We start from the raw sequence: 18,242 nt of genomic DNA, 5'->3' as shown, positions 1-18,242 counted from the left end.
AAACCAGGCTTGCAGATTTTTCTGTTTCATTTGCAAATAGGAGAGTGGAGAAACGCAATTAACTCACGCAGAGTTTCAAAACTCCAATCAATGACTAATGCTTGCTTGGGGTTCCTGTTGCAGGAGCTGGGTAAAAAGTGCTGGGACCTCAGCTTGAACACACGAGCAGTCAACTGGAAACCATGGATGAGTCGTGAAAAGCAAACATGAGCCAGTGTTAACATCCTTCCTCTTGAGCAAAGCGTGCCCAGCGCTGCACAGGAAGGCAGAGGGGCAGGAATCTGCAGCATCCCAGCCTTCCTGGGGACAGCAGAGCTGCAGGACTGTCCTGCTCTGCTCAGGGCAGCCCTGACACCATCCAAGGTAGTGGGGAGAGGGATAGCTCACCGAGCATCCCAGTGACATCCTCTTCATCACACACAGCAGGGAATTATCTTGGCTGGGATCACCAGCTGGGTAAACAGGAAAAGGAAATGGGTACATGGTGGCCTGCTGCCACCTCTGTTCCTCATTCCTCCTGTGTCCCAAAGCCAGGTGAGGCTGCCTTTAAGAATCTAGAGTTGGCCAAATGAGGACATGTTGCAGGTGCAATTTTGAAGCATGCACTTTAGTTTTACGAAGATGTCTTCAAAACCAGGGTCCTCTCAAAGTGGGACTTGAGTGCATCATCTTACATAAAGTCTCTCCCCAAATAATAAGGCACAAACGAAATTATCTTTAAGATCTCTTCCAACCCAAACCATTCCATGATTCTGTGAAAAACCCCTGTCCTCTAAGATCCCAGCTCAGGACCTTGGGGTCCTACTGCAAAGCACCTGCAAGGACCAAACCCCAAAGTCCCTGGTATTCCCATGCTGCCAGTGCTACCAGAGTATGAAGCCCCTCCAGAGTGACCTTTGTGGGGTAGAAATCAAAAGTTTTTTACTTTCTCCAAGCGCCCACGTGTCAGGTTTGCTCACTGAAAAGAAACAGATTTCCAAGGAATGCGCTCACCCACTCAGCATGGGGCAGGGGAGGGTGTTTCTCAGCAGGCTGCTGCTCCCTGCCATCAGGGTGTTATCTGAGAATTTGAGCAGTGGATTGGGAAAGAGGTTCCTGCAGAACCACGGGAGTCTGCCGTGTCCGGGCCCTGGTACGGAGCTGACGTCAGTGGGAATGCCACATGGTGACCCCACCACAGGATGTGTCCCCATGGAAAAGCTGCCTATGGGATGTGTGTGAAAAATCAGACAGGAAGAGATCCCCAGCATTGCCTGGACTGGCCCAATCCTCACTTCCACAGAGCTAATCTCCAGGACTTCAGGCAATTCCTGTATTTACCCACGTTCATTCAGCACTAATCCAGTATCAAAAAAATCAACCTGCACATTCTCACGGAAGCAGAGGTGGTGCAAGAGCCACATTCCAAAAGGTGATTCAAAGCAGAATGTCCAAATGACAGTGAGCAGAGAACACACTAAACTCAAGGCACTGCAAAGGGAGGCAAATCCCACTGCACAGGAGCACTGCTGCAGGGACACAGTCTGTACAGCAGAAGCCAGTCCTTCTTCATTAAGATATGCTGGCAATTAAGCCAGTGCTTTATCAGCACTGGCCCAAAGGACCACTTGTGATATGTGACATGGAATTCCTTCACTCCTGGTGTGCTCATGGGGCCTGGGACAGCTGGCTGTGTTCATCTGCCAGGGGGCATAACATATGTTCAGTTTAACAGAGGAAACAATTGCTGCAGCTATTTCCATGCAACTCTTAGCGGAAGAGCTGCATTTGGAAATCACTCTTGTAGCAGAGTACTCTTCCCTACAATTTTCTTTAAATACTTCTGAAGGTAACCACGGGCCATCCACTCCTTGCAACGTGTCCAGGGAAGCATGGAAAACAACCACAGACATGGTTCTTGGGCTCGTGAAGCCATACTTACAAACCTATTTATGGCAAATGATAAGGAGGCTGTGTTAAGGTTAAGCCACATAAGTGAGCTTTGCACCACTAAGGTGGTTTCTAACATAAACCCCTGTTCTTGAGGATCAAGAAAATGGTGCCACCAGTTGCTACAGCTTAACAAGTTACTTATTGTGGAGTCAGCAGTGATTTTCTGGTTATCTGTGCCTAACTGAGCTAAGCTTAGGACATCCCTGTAGAGATCGGGCAAGATAAGGGGTCTTTCTAGAGAAAAATGCAGCATACTACAGGTATGAGCAGTATACTGGGGGGCACAAAGCAGCTCTAAAGCATGAACAGGAACAGAAATGGTCTGCACAGCCAAACCACCTAGCTGATCAAAGACATCTTTTTCTCCCTGCAGGTGTGACAGCATGCCAGCAAACAGGAGGAGGAGGTTTGATGGACTTCACAGAGCGTGTCCTTTGCCAGAGAACGGACAGGCCTTTGAAGGGAAGGGGTCTAGGGACTGGCACTGGCATTTACCTGACAACTGCCCTCTCAAGGGAAAGCAGAGTCACTCTGGCAGTCAAACGTGACTTGCTCCCTGCATTTGGGCAGACAGGTCTGTACTGAACGCTCTCCAAAGCTGTTGTAGCTAAAGCATAAAACACACCTCTCCCCCCATATGGAAACTCAGCAAGCAGTAAAATATTAACGTGACCAAAGCCAATCTTCTGAATCTCTATTTGCCTAGTGAGCTGTTTCTAATGGAAGGTCTTTCCCCATGGCTCCAGCAGGTCCAGGTGAACCCACCTGCTCCCCTCAGCTCCTTATCACAATCAGAGCTGGGTAAGCAGCACCTCCAAGGGGAAGGCAGACCTGATGATGCAGCTTTAAACAGCTCAAGCAGAGCAAGGGGGTCGCACATCAGCCACAACACAACTGTTGGGTCAAGTGTGGGGAGGGAGAGGCCCCAGGGCAGCTGCAGGAGAACATGGCTCACTGATCCCCGGGGCAGCTGACGGCATCCCTGCACATGCTGCCACTGCACGGGCAGGGCTGCGGGCAAGGTCACCCACACGGACCCAAACACAGGTCAGCAGAAGCACAGGCAATGGTTTGCTTGGCAAAAGTGGCAAAGCAGAGGTCTTCCCAGCAGGGAAGTGTGGGAGCTTTCCCCTTCTCCCACTGCGGCACCCACACTTGGGAGGGGAGCAAAGAGTGGTGGCCTGAAACACTGTTTTGACTCAGAGCTTGCTCACAAAAGGCATTACTCACCCTGCAGACTCAGATTTTATCCAGCCCAGCAGCACTTTTCACTTTCTACGGGCACTGCTCGCAGCTGGACTTTACCCCCCATTTGTGATTGTTTGCAATACAATGCCAACACAGAAAAACACATCCATCAAGCACACACCAGTATTAGAAAGGAAAATGTTATTACCTGGAATAGTCCCCTTTAGCTTCCTACAATTGAAAAACAGTGACAGAATTAAAACATGATCTCTTCAAAACCCTCGATTTTCCCAGCATTGTTCACTTCCCCACTCCCACAGCCCTGCAGGCAGATCCTGACCCCCACCACACTCCCTGCAAAACACGGAGCCTGCCTGCATGTGCTCAAGAGCTGGACTTGGCCCTTCATGCTCCCAGCTGTAGACAATCCACCCACAGCACAAATAAAACTGCTTCCAAAACGGGGATGAGTTTCACATTGCAAATCAAATGTCGCTTTTACTGCACAAGAAGTGAAATACAATTCTCCCTCCTCTCCCATCCAGGCAAAGGTTGCCTGTACAGTCAGGTCAGCAGTTGGGAGGAATTGTGCTCACTCGAGATGAAAACAACTGTTCAGGCAGATCAAGCTGCTGCTGCAGCTTTGCTGTGGCACTTTGTCAATGACAATGCAAGGGGGAAATCCCCAATTTTTTAAAGGTAGAATTTTATTTCACAGAAAGTGGTAAATAACTGGAGTTTAAGTCTCAGTAGAACAAAACTAGATTAATGAGAGGGGAAACTGACACTGTATATTTTAACATAACCGAGGTATCAAAACCATATGCTTGGAAAAGGAGATTCACAAGCATAATATAGCTGATTTAGCTACAATATTTACACTTTTCTTCCCAGATCTCTGGAATGTATTTAAATTAGGGTAAGTGATAAATTGAATGGAAACCTGCCCAGATAAATGACTTCCCTTGATTAGCTTTTACTCTTTCAATTTTGAACTCCTCAAATAAATATTTCTCTTACTTGCCTGTGAGAAAAAGAACTCCTATGTGTTCCAGCTTCCCCTCCGCTCCGCAGCCGCGGAGACCATAAACAACCCCGCGGGGGCTCGCCCGTACGGAGCGCGGAAAAAACGCCGGGAAGGGGAACGCGCTGAGCCAAACCCAGCCGGGGGGAGACACTCACCTGGAGCACCAGGGCGGCCAACTTGAAGACGGTCTCGCTGTCCACCTCGATCTGCCCCTGTGCCGGAGAGAGCAGAGCGTGAGCCGGGCCGGCCGCGGGGAAGGGGCACCGGGAGAGGCGGCGCCGGCTCTCGCTGCCGGACCGGCGCTGCCCGCCCCGCGTCCCCCCGCCGCCACCGCGCACACCGCGACACGGCCCGTCCTCCCCGCCCCGAGCCCTGCCCTCCGCCTGCTTGCTTTACAAATCCGGCTGCTGCTGCTGCTGCGTTTCGCGGGATGCTGCTCCGCGTTACTGCGCCCGAGCTCACCGGGACGCGGTCCCGGCACGCTGCCAGCCTTTGCCATGCACCAGCGAAGGGATTTTAATGGCTGGAAGCACACCCGCCCCTCCTCAGGGCACAGAATCAGAGACTGGTTTGGGTTGGAATCACAGACTGGTTGGGACCTTAACAACCGTCTCGTCCCGAGCCCCCTGCCCTGGGCAGGGACACCTTCCACCAGACCAGGTTACTCCATGCCCTGGCATTCAACACTTGCAGGGATGGGGCATGGCAGATACATGGTTGGATGGCACCCAGGAGCACGTATCAGCTCCACAAGTAGCAGTATCTGACAAGATCTGAACCCCTGACACCACCTACAAGAAAAGGTATTTCCCAGCTCATTTCTGTGCTCTCCAGAGCACGGAACCTGAGCTTGGGTGCATCTATCCATCTGTCCCAGCCAAGAGAGTGCCAAGGAATTACATCCATCTCTCCATAAAGAGTTTTATTGCTTACAGTTTTAGGGCCATTCCTTGTTTGTTGTCATTGTGCTACACAGCCCCCTGATGCTAAACCAGCCATACTGATTAATCACAAGGACAGCATAACCGAGTCCTTTGTCCTGCTCAGTCTGCATCCTACAGCTTTCTTTTCTTCCAACTCCACTAGAGCTCTAGAGCAATGTTCAGAGAAACTGCATGGACCCCATGCTGAAAATCTCCTGTGCCTTGAGCCCACCCCAAAACCAGCCCTGTTTTGACAGCACCATGTAGTCAGAAACTTCAGAGGTGCCAAAGCATCAAAACTACATGAGGATCCTTTTTCTTTCGCCTGCTTACAAGCTTACGTACAAACTTTCCAAGTTAGTTTCTTACCAGGAAAACCCCTGGCCTTGGTTCTACTCTGGGACCAGCAGTGACACTGGAAGAGTAAAGGAGATGCACTCTTTTACTCCTGCATCCTGCAAACAGTGGGCAAAGCCCAAAACTATGGAGCAGCCCAGAAACACAGATTTTTCTTATTGATCTTCTGCAAATGCAGATAGTGGACATGATGCCTGCCTCATGTCACCGAGATCCCAACACATCTTTAGTCCCCAGGATCTGTTGGCTGAATGAGGAGACAAAGCAGACCAAAAGCTGAAATAATGCCAAAACCAGGGCAGCAACAAGATCTACAGAATTACATACAGATACAGGGAAATGACATCTCAAGATATATTAGGGCACATCTGGAGCTGAGCTAATTTACCACAGCTGCAGGTCTGGCCCACAGAGACTAAATTCAAAAGTTGAACAAACAAATAATTCAATTTTCATGGAAAGGAAGTGTTTTTGCCAGCTTTGTCAATAAAACATTCCAGCAGCAGCACTCCCCCAGACTTCCCTGACAGGCAGACCAAGAGGAATTTCCCCTTCCCAACAGGTGTGGCACCAGCTACGCAGGAGCAGCCCCCAAAGCATTCCCAGACATATTTTATTAGAAGAAGAGGAGGGGTGCATCACAAGTTAAGAGAAAAAAAAATAGCTTGAAGTGCATCCTTCCTTCAGATCTCTTTCATGTTGGTGCTTAAGAAAAGAGGCAAGATTGTAGCCCAAAAGCTCTTCACATAGGTGCAATTTTAAGGCACTTTGTTACTTCCAGGTCTGTATCAGGTTAGTCTTTGTCATGCACATCTGAGTTGGCTTTTTGAAAGCTTAAATTGCATCTGCCCAAGCAACCTCTGATGCCAGCTGTGGTGGTGAGAGGATTACAGGAGATAGGTCACCCCAGCACCATGGTGTCCTTCACCAGCAGACAAAGAACTCAGATATGAGAAAATGCCATCACAGGGAACCTCAGCTCAGCAGGAAAGGTGAGATCTGGCTCAGCAAAGCTGCCCCTGGACCACAAAATCAGGGAAAACAGGGACAGAAGGGGCCTTGAAAGCTCACCAAGACCACTGCCCTGCCCCAAGGCAGAGTCAGCTACATGGGGCTCATTGCCTTTTAAGCCTACAAGAAACTCAAGGAGATTTAACTCTGCAAAGCCCTCTCGATTTATTGCTGGCTCCCAGATAAGCTCAGCAGCACTCGATGAGCTGCTGCAGCAGAGTCTCTGCTGACCCCCAGCAAGAGCTGCTGCTGGCCTTACAAGGGTGTTTGGGACTTAATAACCAAGCACCTCCTCACTTTTCATCTTCAAAGCACCTCACAGCCATTAACTAATTAGCAATAGTAATTACAAGGCTGCTCTTCTGTGTTTATTTGCTTTTTCCTAGATACTGGCCTTAAGAAACTCCGGTCACTTTACTGCTTGCTATGGCACGGCCACAAGTGTTAACAGTGATCCCACAAACCACTTCATTTAGGGTTTTAGGAGACCAGAGAGAGCATGAAGAAGGACTGGCTTCTCCAGGTGAGGAAGTTTCACTTTGCTTTCAGAGTGAGGCATTTGCTGTGCCAGGGCCCTCAGTTTCAAATGCATTTGCTTAGAAGTTGTAAAGAGTGAAGAGAGTCCTCCCCAACTTGAACTCTTGAAGATGTTGCAGGTGTCTTGACCAAGCAAAGGGGACAAACAGATCACCCCAGGAGCAGGGCTGCCATCGTGTCTCTCCAGCTGCTGCAAACCTCAGAACAGGGTGGACCAGCCCTAGTTATTGTCCCCTGTCACCACACAGCAACAGTGGCAGGAGACTGGGGCCACTCTAAGCAAGGCTCAGGAGAAAAAACCAAAAAAACAACCAACCTGAAGAACAACCCACCCTTTAAAGGGACTAAAAATCACAGGAAAAAAGGTGCAGGGAAGTGAAGGGACTGCCCTGAAATCCTGCAGTAGCTAAGCAGCAGAGCAAGGATTTGAAGCAAAGGATGCCAAAGCCCAGCTCAGCCTGTATTTGACAAGCTAATGCTCTCCAAGTGACAGTGTCTTGGACAATTCCCTCTGAGCCTGAAAGTACTTTTTCATCATAATATAACATTATTTGCCATCTGGCTCGCCAATTGGCCATTGCTGTAATGTAATCCAGGTCTGCCCTGGGCTGTCATGGAGTTTGGACAGCCCTTGGCTTGACACAAATCCAGACAGTGATATGTGTCATTCTGGAGTGCAGGACCGTGACTCTTCCCACTCACTCAGGCAATATTTTGATTTTATAATCATCCTTCAGCCTGGAGGTTAGCAGATGGGGGTGTCTGTCTTAGTATTGCTTTATCAGCAAGGTCAGATTTCAAAAATAGATGAGGAAAATGACTGTAAGAAGATTAATTTGCATTGCCTGCCATTGCCAGGGTAATTCAAGCAGAGACTTCAGTGAGCAAATGGGGGGGCCTGAGAGCCAGGGCAGCCAGTGCTCCCATGGCCACATGTTGAAGATGAAGGTGGAAGGTTTTCCTAGATTTATCCCAAGTGGGAACAAGGTCACCAGCACGAGGTTAAGTAGATGTATGTCATTCAGATAATGGAATCTGAGTCTTCTACATTTGAGATGTAAATGAGTTTAAACAGACTGGTGACTGCAGCTCCAGGGAGGGGATGAAACTGATATTTTTCAATTAGAGTTTGCACAGGGGCCCATCATTTTAACCAGTGAGATAGATTCAGCCAGAAGACGAGTGGCTTATCTAAACACTGAACTTGGTCCAGCAGATTCAGGTGGTGGCTTTTGTCATCCTGATAAACATCAGAGTAATAAAAGGCTGCAGCAGGTGTCCAAACTGGTTGGCAATTACTGTAGAGCAGGAGTAGGTCTCTATCTCAGCATCTGGTTAAGACCAACTCAACCTTCTGTGCCCATGGGCAGAATTTAGCCCCCAGTTCAGATAGGAGCTCAAGTCTTGCTGCACAGACATAGAATGTGATAAAAATCACAAGCTTGGTCATGAATAGAGGAGTGAACCCTCATTAGACACAGCAACAACACTAGAATTTACTGCCATAGAGATACAAGTCTGAAATCCTGATGAAAACTCAGATCAAGAGTGATGATAGTCAGATGAGCATTAACTGTGTTAAGCAAATCTTTAGGCTGTAAACTCAGATTAAAGCAGATTTAAAAAAATAAGCACACACAGGAACTGTCACGTTTAACTCTTTAAAGCCAGAGCAAGAAGTGAAAGCGGACATGGTTTGTTCAAACCACATGTAACCTCCAGAGGTTAAAGGCTGACAACAAAATCATTTCACCTGCAGATTTGAGAGCTGAGATACCAACACAATTGTTCCCTCAAACTAATTCCTTCAAAATTTGTATTAGCCAAAGACACTCCCAAATATACACACACTATGATTGAATAGCCTCGAGACAGCCACAAGACCGAATATAATTACCAGTGATTACCGAAAGGTGATTTAAAAAAATCTGAAAGAAGGGTGCAATTAGTCAGAGGGAAAGAAAGGACCCAAACGTCTCCAAGACGTTCAAACCAAGGCAGGCAATTAGCTGGGTGTGGACCCAGCACAAGTGAACAAAGCAGTGCCAGCGCCCCTGTGCCCTTATCCAGCACCGAGGTGACTTCCCACCAGGGATGCAGCATCCCTGCTGTGTGTCCTGGCAGCCAGAGAGATGGGCTGGCACATCCCAGCAGTGCAGAAAGCTTAGCAGCTTTTCGGTGTTTAAGGCTTTTTTTTTGACAGGCTGGGGAGGGCAGTGGGTGTTGGCCACAACCTGTTACACCACACAAGCTGTGCAGGAGGAACTAGGTCAGGCAGATCCTGTCACTCGCCCTGTCGGGGTGGCTGTGCTGGGGAATTAATTACTGCACAGAGACAAACACTGGCAGCACATTGAGAACCTCCAGCTTTCAACTGCCTGTCCCAATTACCAGCATTCACTCCTACATCGGAGCCCTGGTGGTGTCACCTGCTGCTCACACTGCCCTGCAATGCACTGGAGGCACCATCCCACTCCCTTCTGCATCAGCTGCCCCAGGCTTTGCTGAGCATCTGAACTGGGACTCAATTCCCAAGGACAGAAACTCCGAGCTGGAAAAAGCACAGCAAAGCAAGTGTCTGCCTCCAGCACCTCAGGGAGGTAAAGCAAAGCACAAAAGCAGCAGAATACGAGCTGCTATAGGAGCAAATGGCAGTCTGCTCCTCCTGACCTTCCTCAGAGGAGCACTTCAGATTTCCACCCGTGCTGCATTTCCCCCATGGGGCCCTGCAGCCTGGGTGGCTCAGAAGGCCTCACAGCTGCTTCACAGCATTTAAATGGTCCATGATGTCTTCCATTTCCTGCATGGAACCCCTCAGCCCTTCATACCAAGCACAAGGAAGCACATGCCGAGACCAAACACAGCTCAGTGCATGTGCAGAGGCCGACACAGCACCTCTCTGGCCAGACCTGCTGCTTCCCACCTCAGGGGCTCAGGACAACCCAGCTCAAAAACAAAAGCTGTTAGTGCCTCGTGGTAAGGGACAGCTTCAGGTTTCCCTGTTACGCCCTTTATTTTGCTGTCTCTGCCAGCCACTCTCATCCATTTGCCTTTTGTGCCTCAGCCAAGTTTCACTTAGATGAAACTTCAGGGACAGGAGCAGCTACTCCAGGACTCGCCTGCACAGTGCAGCAGGAACACATTTACTGCTGCTTTTTCCTCATTAATACAAGAGTAAAAGCAGAGAATGGGGAAAGGCATAAAGACTCCCCTGGTTTGCAAGCCAGGTTACATAGCAAGTGTCATTACCATTAACATATAATCACAGCCTTTTGCTTTCCTACCCCCCCATCACGGTGAGATATCAACACACACAGCAACAGAACTGGCTGAGCTGTCACAGCATCTTTGCTCTGTGGCCAGGACATCAAAGGTGCAGGACTCTTCATGGCAATTAACCCAGTTGTTAGTCCCAGGAGGAGGTGACTACATCCAGAGATGTGAGGAACAGAACTCTGGCTGCAAATCAACTGAATCTTCACAGGCAATGGGCCAGCCCAGCTGGGACACAACCTGCACCTCCCCAAGAGCCTCACAGGTCCCTGGGGCACCATCACCCTTGACAGCAGGACTTGGATTGACCTCAGCACTCTCAGAGGAGGCCCTGGACTGTCCCCACACCATGGCCAAGCCCCTCACAGCCCAAAGCCACCAGCACAGCCCCATGTGAGGTCTCTGGGGGGCCCCATGGAGATCTGCCAAACGACATCAGCGTGGGGTCCTTCACCCCGCCCTCCTGTCATGTTTTGTTCACAGGCTCCATCCTCCTCATCTGCTGACGTGCTGCTCTGAAGGCTGGGCCATGGAGGTGGCTGCCATGGCAGAATCCACAGGAGAGAACAGCCCTGGAGGAGCAAAAGGCCAGCTGGTCCTGCTGAACCTCAACCTGAGCTTTACACGTGCTGTCTTTGGGAGCAGAACAGCCAACTCAGGCAATGGACAGAGGGTATTTAATAGCCTTGGCTAGGATCAGACCATGTTACAAGGCTACATGGGAACGTTCCCCTCTCCCTTGAGGTGGGGGAGAATTAGGAAATATCCATTATAAAACTTTCAAGAGCTCTCTGATATATGACCACTTTGCTCCCCATGAGCTGGGAACCAGCCAGACTTTATGCTCACACCAGGGGTCTGTTTCAACAGCTCTTCTTGGTAAGCACTGGTCTTCAGGCTGCCAAGTGCTCACAAGCATTGCTGTTCATGGAGCTATCACAGACTCCTCTCAAAACTTACATTTCCTTTAACTTTTCCTTTTTTTTCTTCTTTTTTTAAAGCAATTCTTACAAGTCCTTGAAACAAATGGGAACTAAAATAAACCCCCCCAACACCCAGAGATACAGAGGAAATGGGGAACACAGCCAACTTGACCAAGATCTTCGTTTACAGAACATATTTTAAGGCCTGGCAAAGACTCAACTGTATGGCTGCAGAGCTATATGGAGGTTAGCCCTAATGCATAATAAACTTGACAGTGCTTTGTTAGCCAAGTAGGGTGTTATTTTTCCAAACTTGGCTGTTTCAAAAGAAGAAAAGACTAGTTTATCTTTCCAAATTTATCACCAGCATGTGCGTGACCGGTTCTGACCCACCTCCCTGAAAGTATCCCAGCTATGGTCATGGGCTGTGCAATAACACACTGAACACGTTACAGAGCTCCCTGTGCAAACACATCCATTCGAGGCAACCACTGCACCAGGCTGCCACTCTCCTGAATTCCAGCTCTACACTGGGTTTCAGACAGCTATAAATCTTAACCCAGGTTCTTGAAGTCAATGATGGGAGAGAAGGCTTTTAAACTGAAGCTGTCACCACTGAAGGTTCTCAGGCAGCGATACTCAAAGCCTTGGAAAAGAGAGGCACGTAAGAAACAAGAGCTCAGATGTACACAAAGCAACTCCAGCCTTTGCATTCTCCCAAAATACATGTGGACAAACGAGTTTTTAAGCAAGTCACTGGAACGCACTTCCACAGGCCTGGATATATAATTATCACCAGCTCCCACCTCCTGCTCGGGGGTCCAAGCTGTTCCTGGCAATGGATGCGACTTCTCCAAGCTCCAAGAGCGTGGATGCTGGAGAGCAGGAGCCAGGCAGCTGCTGGGACCACACAGCACTGAGAGGGCCTGGGGACTGCAGCACCAGACCAGGGGGAAAATGGGCAGCTTGACACGACAGGAGGGCAGGGTGAGAGCTCTGGCAGCATTTGCTGCCTCAGCTGCATGCCAAGGTTTGTGCACTGAGGGGGCACCGGGCGCTCTGCAAGTGCAACAGCACATGTTGTGTTCTGTTCACATGCAAAGGAGGCTTCACAAAAGTAAAAATGAGGTCTCAGCCCTCTTGTGCTTCAGACAAAGGGGTCTCCTTTGCAGAGGAGACTGCCCAGAGAACAGCACAGGTCACAGAGGATGCACCAACCTGGCACGTGCCAGCAAAAGTCCCAGAGGCACAAAGGAGCTTTGACTGTACAGAAGAGCACAGAGGTGGGGGAGTGGGTGGGGAGTAGAAAGAAATATATTTTTGGCAGCTGAGATTTTATTGTCTATCTTGTCCCTTCCTTGCCAAAATGTCTACAGAGATTGCAAAATGCACAAGCCCCAGATTCCTCCAAGTCCTGGCAGGGTGAAGCAGTACCTGATTTGCAGAGAGGAGCAGAGAGATTTGCAGGAAGGAATGCGGGGTTGAAAGGTGAGGAAGAGAATCATGGCTGTGCACTGCAGAACACCAAGCAAGCCTTCACCCTTTTCAGAGCTGTCACACAGGTTTTGATTTCATTTTTTATTACCCATAATCATATTTTGTAATATATTATGTAACTAAGAATATAGTAACATGCTATAGTATTTACCCTACATTTTTATTCATCTGGTACAAGATGGCCAGCACACACTGCCCAGCAGCTCCAGCCTGAACCCAGAGGTGCTGGCCTTCCTTAGGGGGGATTCCATTCTCTTTGATTAGATACAGCCACTTACAGGATTTCACACACAGACATCTCAAAGAATACTGTAAATAACATTTCTGATGCAGCCTCTGCACCTTGTAAGCCAAGGATAAATCCCCTCCACGGGAAGGGCTGGCACAGAACTTTGCCCAAGCCTTTGTCTGGCTCTCTGGTGTGTCCCACGTGCCAGCAGGAGCACTGGTGTGCCCATGGCACATGCAGGGCAGCATCACCCTCTCCCCTCCTTTGCTCAGAAAAACATCACTGTCCTCTAAAGACAGAAGCCAAGTGAGCACAGGTACCCACAGAGTGCTGTGCTGTCAACACATGCCAGTGCTCAGGAATGTCACAAGAGCACTCAAGCATCAGGTATTTGCACCACCCTGGATTTGGGTTTCCCCTATGGGTAAAAGCTCAGTGAAAACTTTGGAAACACCTTTGTGAATGCAAAAAAACACAGCTGACTTTTAAGCAATCTTATCCGCACAGGCTTTAGCACACCCCAGGGATTGCAGCATCTATCCCAAACCACATTCCTGGCCCACACAGAGCAGAGGCTTCATGCAGAGATCCAGGTTAGGATGTTGCCCTGGCAGGGCATCCTCTGGCACTGCCTGTGCACTGGGGAGCTCTCCTGAGCACATGGGCTGGGTGTGGGCTCCTGTTTTTTGACACACTGGGGTTTCCTCACTCCAAGAATACAGCAAGGAAAGGAAAGGAAGGGGGAAAAAAAAAAGCAAAACAAAAAAAGCCAAGCTGAGGCAGGTCTAACCTCCAGGAGCTGGATTAATGACTGAGAAATGCCAGGGAACATTCCTGGCTGTCATCAGTGAGCATCAGCCACTTGCCTCATGGAGCTGGGGATGCTCCCACTCAGACATCCCCTGGCTCCTTCCCTGCCCCACAAAAGAGCCAGCAGCACCAGGGGAGAGGCCAGGCTGCGGGAGCACATCTGAGGGACCTTTGTGCATCCTCCTGTCCCCATCCCAGGGGCTTATAGGTGAGGGTTGGCCCCACGTGCCCTTCAGGACTACCTGAAACCTAGACCAAAGTTTGTCACGTAGAACAGAGTATTTTTACAAGAGTTAATTGGAAGGTTAAAAGCTACTTGAGAGTAGATGAACTGGCTCCTGCTGAAGGAGCCACAGGCATGAGCTGGGCTGTGAAACTGCCAGGACAGAGAGGGCTGCAGGCAGAGCCAGGCCTCCCCAGCACTCCCTGGGTGCTGAATCACCTGGTGCTGCCCAGAGATCCTTCTCTCAGGAGGAAGTGATGCTCCTCATCCTCATCCCTCTGCTGCCCACAGAAACTGGACACAACAAAACTCCCTGCTTCTGGCAGTTTTGTTTGCAGGAACAGGGATGCCACACTTTCAGTTGCTACAATTAGAGCACACACACCTTGCATAGGGAAAAAAAAAGAGCCAGCCTGCCTTCTTTTTTTATACTTATATTCTTTTCTTTTTGATATGCTTTATATATACACATAAACATATATACTGGCACCCAAATGTGTTAATATTGGCTAGGGTTTGTTTCAATAGCAGTGGCATTTTCCACATTCCATCCAAAACCAGACCCATTTTCCAATTCCAAAATTATTTGTGCTGTTAAACTGCTCCAGTTAAGGAGCAGTTTAAGGATGGCTACAAGCTGCCAAGACCCTTCATTTTAAGTGGCAGATATGTCAAATGGAGACTTGCTTTTTAATAACCATAACCAGTGAGGCCCCAAATTCTTTGAGCATCTTTCAAACTTCAGCATGTTGTAAAAATGCACCAATTTCCTTCACTCTTCCAGAAAGCAATTCCTGTACAAAGCACAGTCACAGCTCTGCCATCAACCACTTTCAGGTTTCTATATGCTTTCATAACTGGATCCTGAGTAAGAACCCTCCAAAATCTGAAGCATATTAAAGGGGAAAGCTTTGGCTGGCTACACTGAGCTCCTCCACCAGTCAGTGGTACAGGATTGTTTCCCAAGGAAAGGTTGTAAGAACCAAGTGAACCTCTCAGACTTGAATGATGACTGAAAACAAAAGGCACCAGAGTTTGACATTAACTGGAAATCCCAGAAGCATCAGAGTAAAGTTCACTGAACTGCAGCTGCGTGCAGGGCCATGGCAAAGTTGGCTGTCACGCCACTCTTATTCCAGACCAAGATGTACCTGCAGCAAATCAACCTTATTCCTTAAGGTTTTGATTACCACATCCTGATGTGCCTTTTAAAAACACATATTTTACCAATCTGAATATTTTAAGAAAACAGTGGAAGCTTTTCAACCAGAAAGTAAATACAGAAAATATTCCAACAACTGTTTTTGAGTGCTACTTTATAGGATTTGTTGTTACTATTTACTGTAACTTTACTATCTCACTGAATTAAGGCAGGAAGAAAAGGAATTAGGGACCAAATCCACACCACAGGACCTTCCTCACAGGCCTTTTCTTCTTAAGTCAAGTTTGATTCAAAGTCAGTAAAGAGACACTTGCACTGGGTGTTTGCTATGCAGAGTGTAGGAAAATGTGCCACTGAGCAGAGCCTACCTGGGAAGTTACAACCCAGATTTCAAGTAACTTAAAAGCTTTTGAGTATTTCAGACTCATTGTAGAGCACTGAGCACACAGCAGGGCTGTGAAAGCAGGACTGGGAAACCATCATCAGCCTCATTCATGTGCATGAAGCATCAGCACTCAAGGCAAGGAGAGAGTCAGCACGCTGAGATCTTAACACTTCAATTAGTTCCAGAAATCAGACACAGCTCCTACCAAGTTCTCAGGACTGAGTATGTGGCAGAGGAGCAATAGAAGAAAGATGCACAAGGAGCTCCAAGTCTTACCTGGTGTACACAGGACTTGGCATTCAGAAAAAACAGCTCCACTGTAGTTTTGTCCTTGAGAAAGGAAATGCTTTCAATGTAGAACCTGAAAATTAAAAAAAGAACCAAAACCATGAGTTACTCTCTTGAATAGGTTTCATCTTCCTCCCAAATAATTTTATTTCCTCAGTGTTTTGTTCTCTAGCAATAAAATAGCACAGAGGAACTATGAGCTACTGCACTTAATTTCCTGCCTTTTAGTAGGGAACAAGCAGAAATCACAGCCTGACAGCACACAGGGAACAGGAACTCCTGGTTCAATAGATCCTGGATATCTGATGACTTTTCAAATGAGATGAAAAACCTGAATGATTCAGGAGTGAAGCCCATCCCTCCTCTGCAGGTTGGAAAAAGCCACTCCAAACATGTTGCAGGTGGGGAAGCCAGTCCAACACTCTGCTGGAGGACAGGGGTTGCTGGCAGTCCTGCAGGATCACCTTCCTTCCAGGAGAGCAGAAATGTCAACAAGAACCCTTAACTTTGCTCCAGGTCCAGATGCCCCCACTAAATGCTAGGCAGTAGACACAACTTTTTTACAGCCAAGCCAAGACCTGGACCACCAGTGCCTCAGCAATGCAGATCTCCCAGGGCTTCCCAATGTCCTGTCCTCCACAGCAGGAGGGCTGGATGCCCACACAGGACAGTCAGAACCAGACCAATCTCTCCCATGCTGCTCTTGAGGCTCCTGACAGCCTCAAGCTCCATCCCCTGACTTTTGCACTGGTGATCATCTTGGCATGGATGATTTGTAGGACATTTGAAGAAGTCCCCAGCAGCAGCAGAGAGCACGTGGCAGGGAGCAGTAAAGCTGCTCTCACTGCCACATGTGTTAGGAATGTTTGCAGTGTTTATGCTGTGACTTCAGAAAAGTGATACATTAAATAGTAATTGCTTTAATATTTCACATTCCTACAGCGTGTTCCATCAAATTAATTTCAAGGCACTCTCCAGAATGCCTCTGCAGATAATTTACCCATTTCACAGGCATGCAGCCTGTCCAAGGGGCAGCCCAGCAGCCTGCCCCAGACATTTGAAAAGCTGTTATACATTTCCATGACTCACCTTTCCCCATGAACTCTACAAGCCACAGGTATTTCCACATTCTCTTGATCTCACCTGATATATTTTTTTCCCCAACAGCTTTCCTAAATTTTACTTTAAATACCCTTGAGTGTTTCTCTTCAGAAATGCAGAGCAGAGGGCAGGACTCACACTCTTCATCCTTTCCCAACCTGCTGCCAGACCAGCCCTTCCCAGAGTGGACTTTCCTCAGCCTGCTAAAGCCTTCACTGCACCCTGAAGTGATTTTCCTCAGCTAATGACCTCATTTGCACTTCCAGTTTCTTTCAGCCAGGGTCAGGTGTGGCTGACTTGCCCTCAGAAGCAGGACAGTTCTGGTTCTGAAGAGAGGCAGCTCCCAGTCACTCCTGGTAGAAAGCAGGAAGCTGCAGGATCTATGGATTCAGGGTGAGGGCACAGGGGGGCACTGCCCCAATCCCAGCTGTGTCTCTGTGCTCTGTTTGCTCCGTGGTACAAGCTGTACCTTCTTATCACCCCAGTACAGATGGGGAACACTGAACCACAGAGATAAGGATGTTCAGGGCATGGCAGGCACATTTGGGAACACCATGAAGTGCACATTCTGCTTCTACCTCCAATGCTGTCAGCATTCTTGAAACAAAAATGATATTTCTGAAAGTCCTCAATCTGCATCACAGAGCCCTTCAGCTGAGTGTACCATCCAAAAAAACCTCCATGGCTGGATTGAGTTTATGCCAGCTGGTGATAATTAAAATCTCAAAGGATTATCACATGTTTCCTTATTGAACAGCAAAAGCTCAGGGATGAGAAGAGATGAAGAAAAAACAGCAATCTGGAGATTCCTCCATTTCCAGTAATGCAACTGGAAACTGCAGGTTTTGAAGTGGCTTTTCTGCTGGAATATCTATTTTCTATGGATCAGGCAGTTTCTGTAGTGCTAATTATTTCTGTATCTCCCTCCTCCTGCTCTGCATCTCACTGCCCACCTCCTTGGTTACCTGTTTTGGATCTCATGACCCCACAGTAGTCATGCTTAAAATTCCCTTCTGAAAGTTGATCTCTCCAAGCCCACTCCTCACACATTAACTCCTGCCCAAGTCTCTGCACACCCTGTCCTGTTGAGGACCATCTTGCAACAGAGAGGGCCAAAATGAACACCATGAGCAAACAGCATCAATTCCAACCAAAAGAATGCTCAAATTATAGGATTGCTTTCACAGCTTTCTTGGGCAGCCATAGGTTTTGGCCTCCCAGATCTTGATCAAACATTGTAAATACCGTGAAGAGCCCATCACCCCTTTATAAATGGAGCTTTTTCTTTCTGCTGAGTGTGGAAGATGAGCTCTGGACACCATCACACACCAGCATGTATTCAGCCAGAACAAAGTGCCACTTGTTTGTCCCATTCC

General features: G+C 48.3%; 1 protein-coding gene across 1 annotated transcript in view; it reads right to left on the bottom strand.

The window, feature by feature from the left end:
- Positions 1–18,242, bottom strand: part of FRMD4B (FERM domain containing 4B) — a 124,788-nt gene that overhangs the window by 36,894 nt on the left and 69,652 nt on the right. Inside the window, exons 5-7 of the mRNA XM_053954024.1 lie at positions 15,754–15,838; positions 4,303–4,359; positions 3,329–3,351 (exon numbers count right to left, since the gene is read on the bottom strand). Of these exons, the coding sequence (XP_053809999.1) occupies positions 3,329–3,351; positions 4,303–4,359; positions 15,754–15,838 (165 nt within the window). The remainder of the gene's footprint in view (positions 1–3,328; positions 3,352–4,302; positions 4,360–15,753; positions 15,839–18,242) is intronic.

Source organism: Vidua chalybeata, chromosome 12, assembly GCF_026979565.1.
Source record: "Vidua chalybeata isolate OUT-0048 chromosome 12, bVidCha1 merged haplotype, whole genome shotgun sequence".
NCBI classification, from domain to species: domain Eukaryota; kingdom Metazoa; phylum Chordata; class Aves; order Passeriformes; family Viduidae; genus Vidua; species Vidua chalybeata.
Note: the sequence above shows the minus strand (reverse complement) of the source record. Positions and strands in the feature narration are given on the sequence as shown.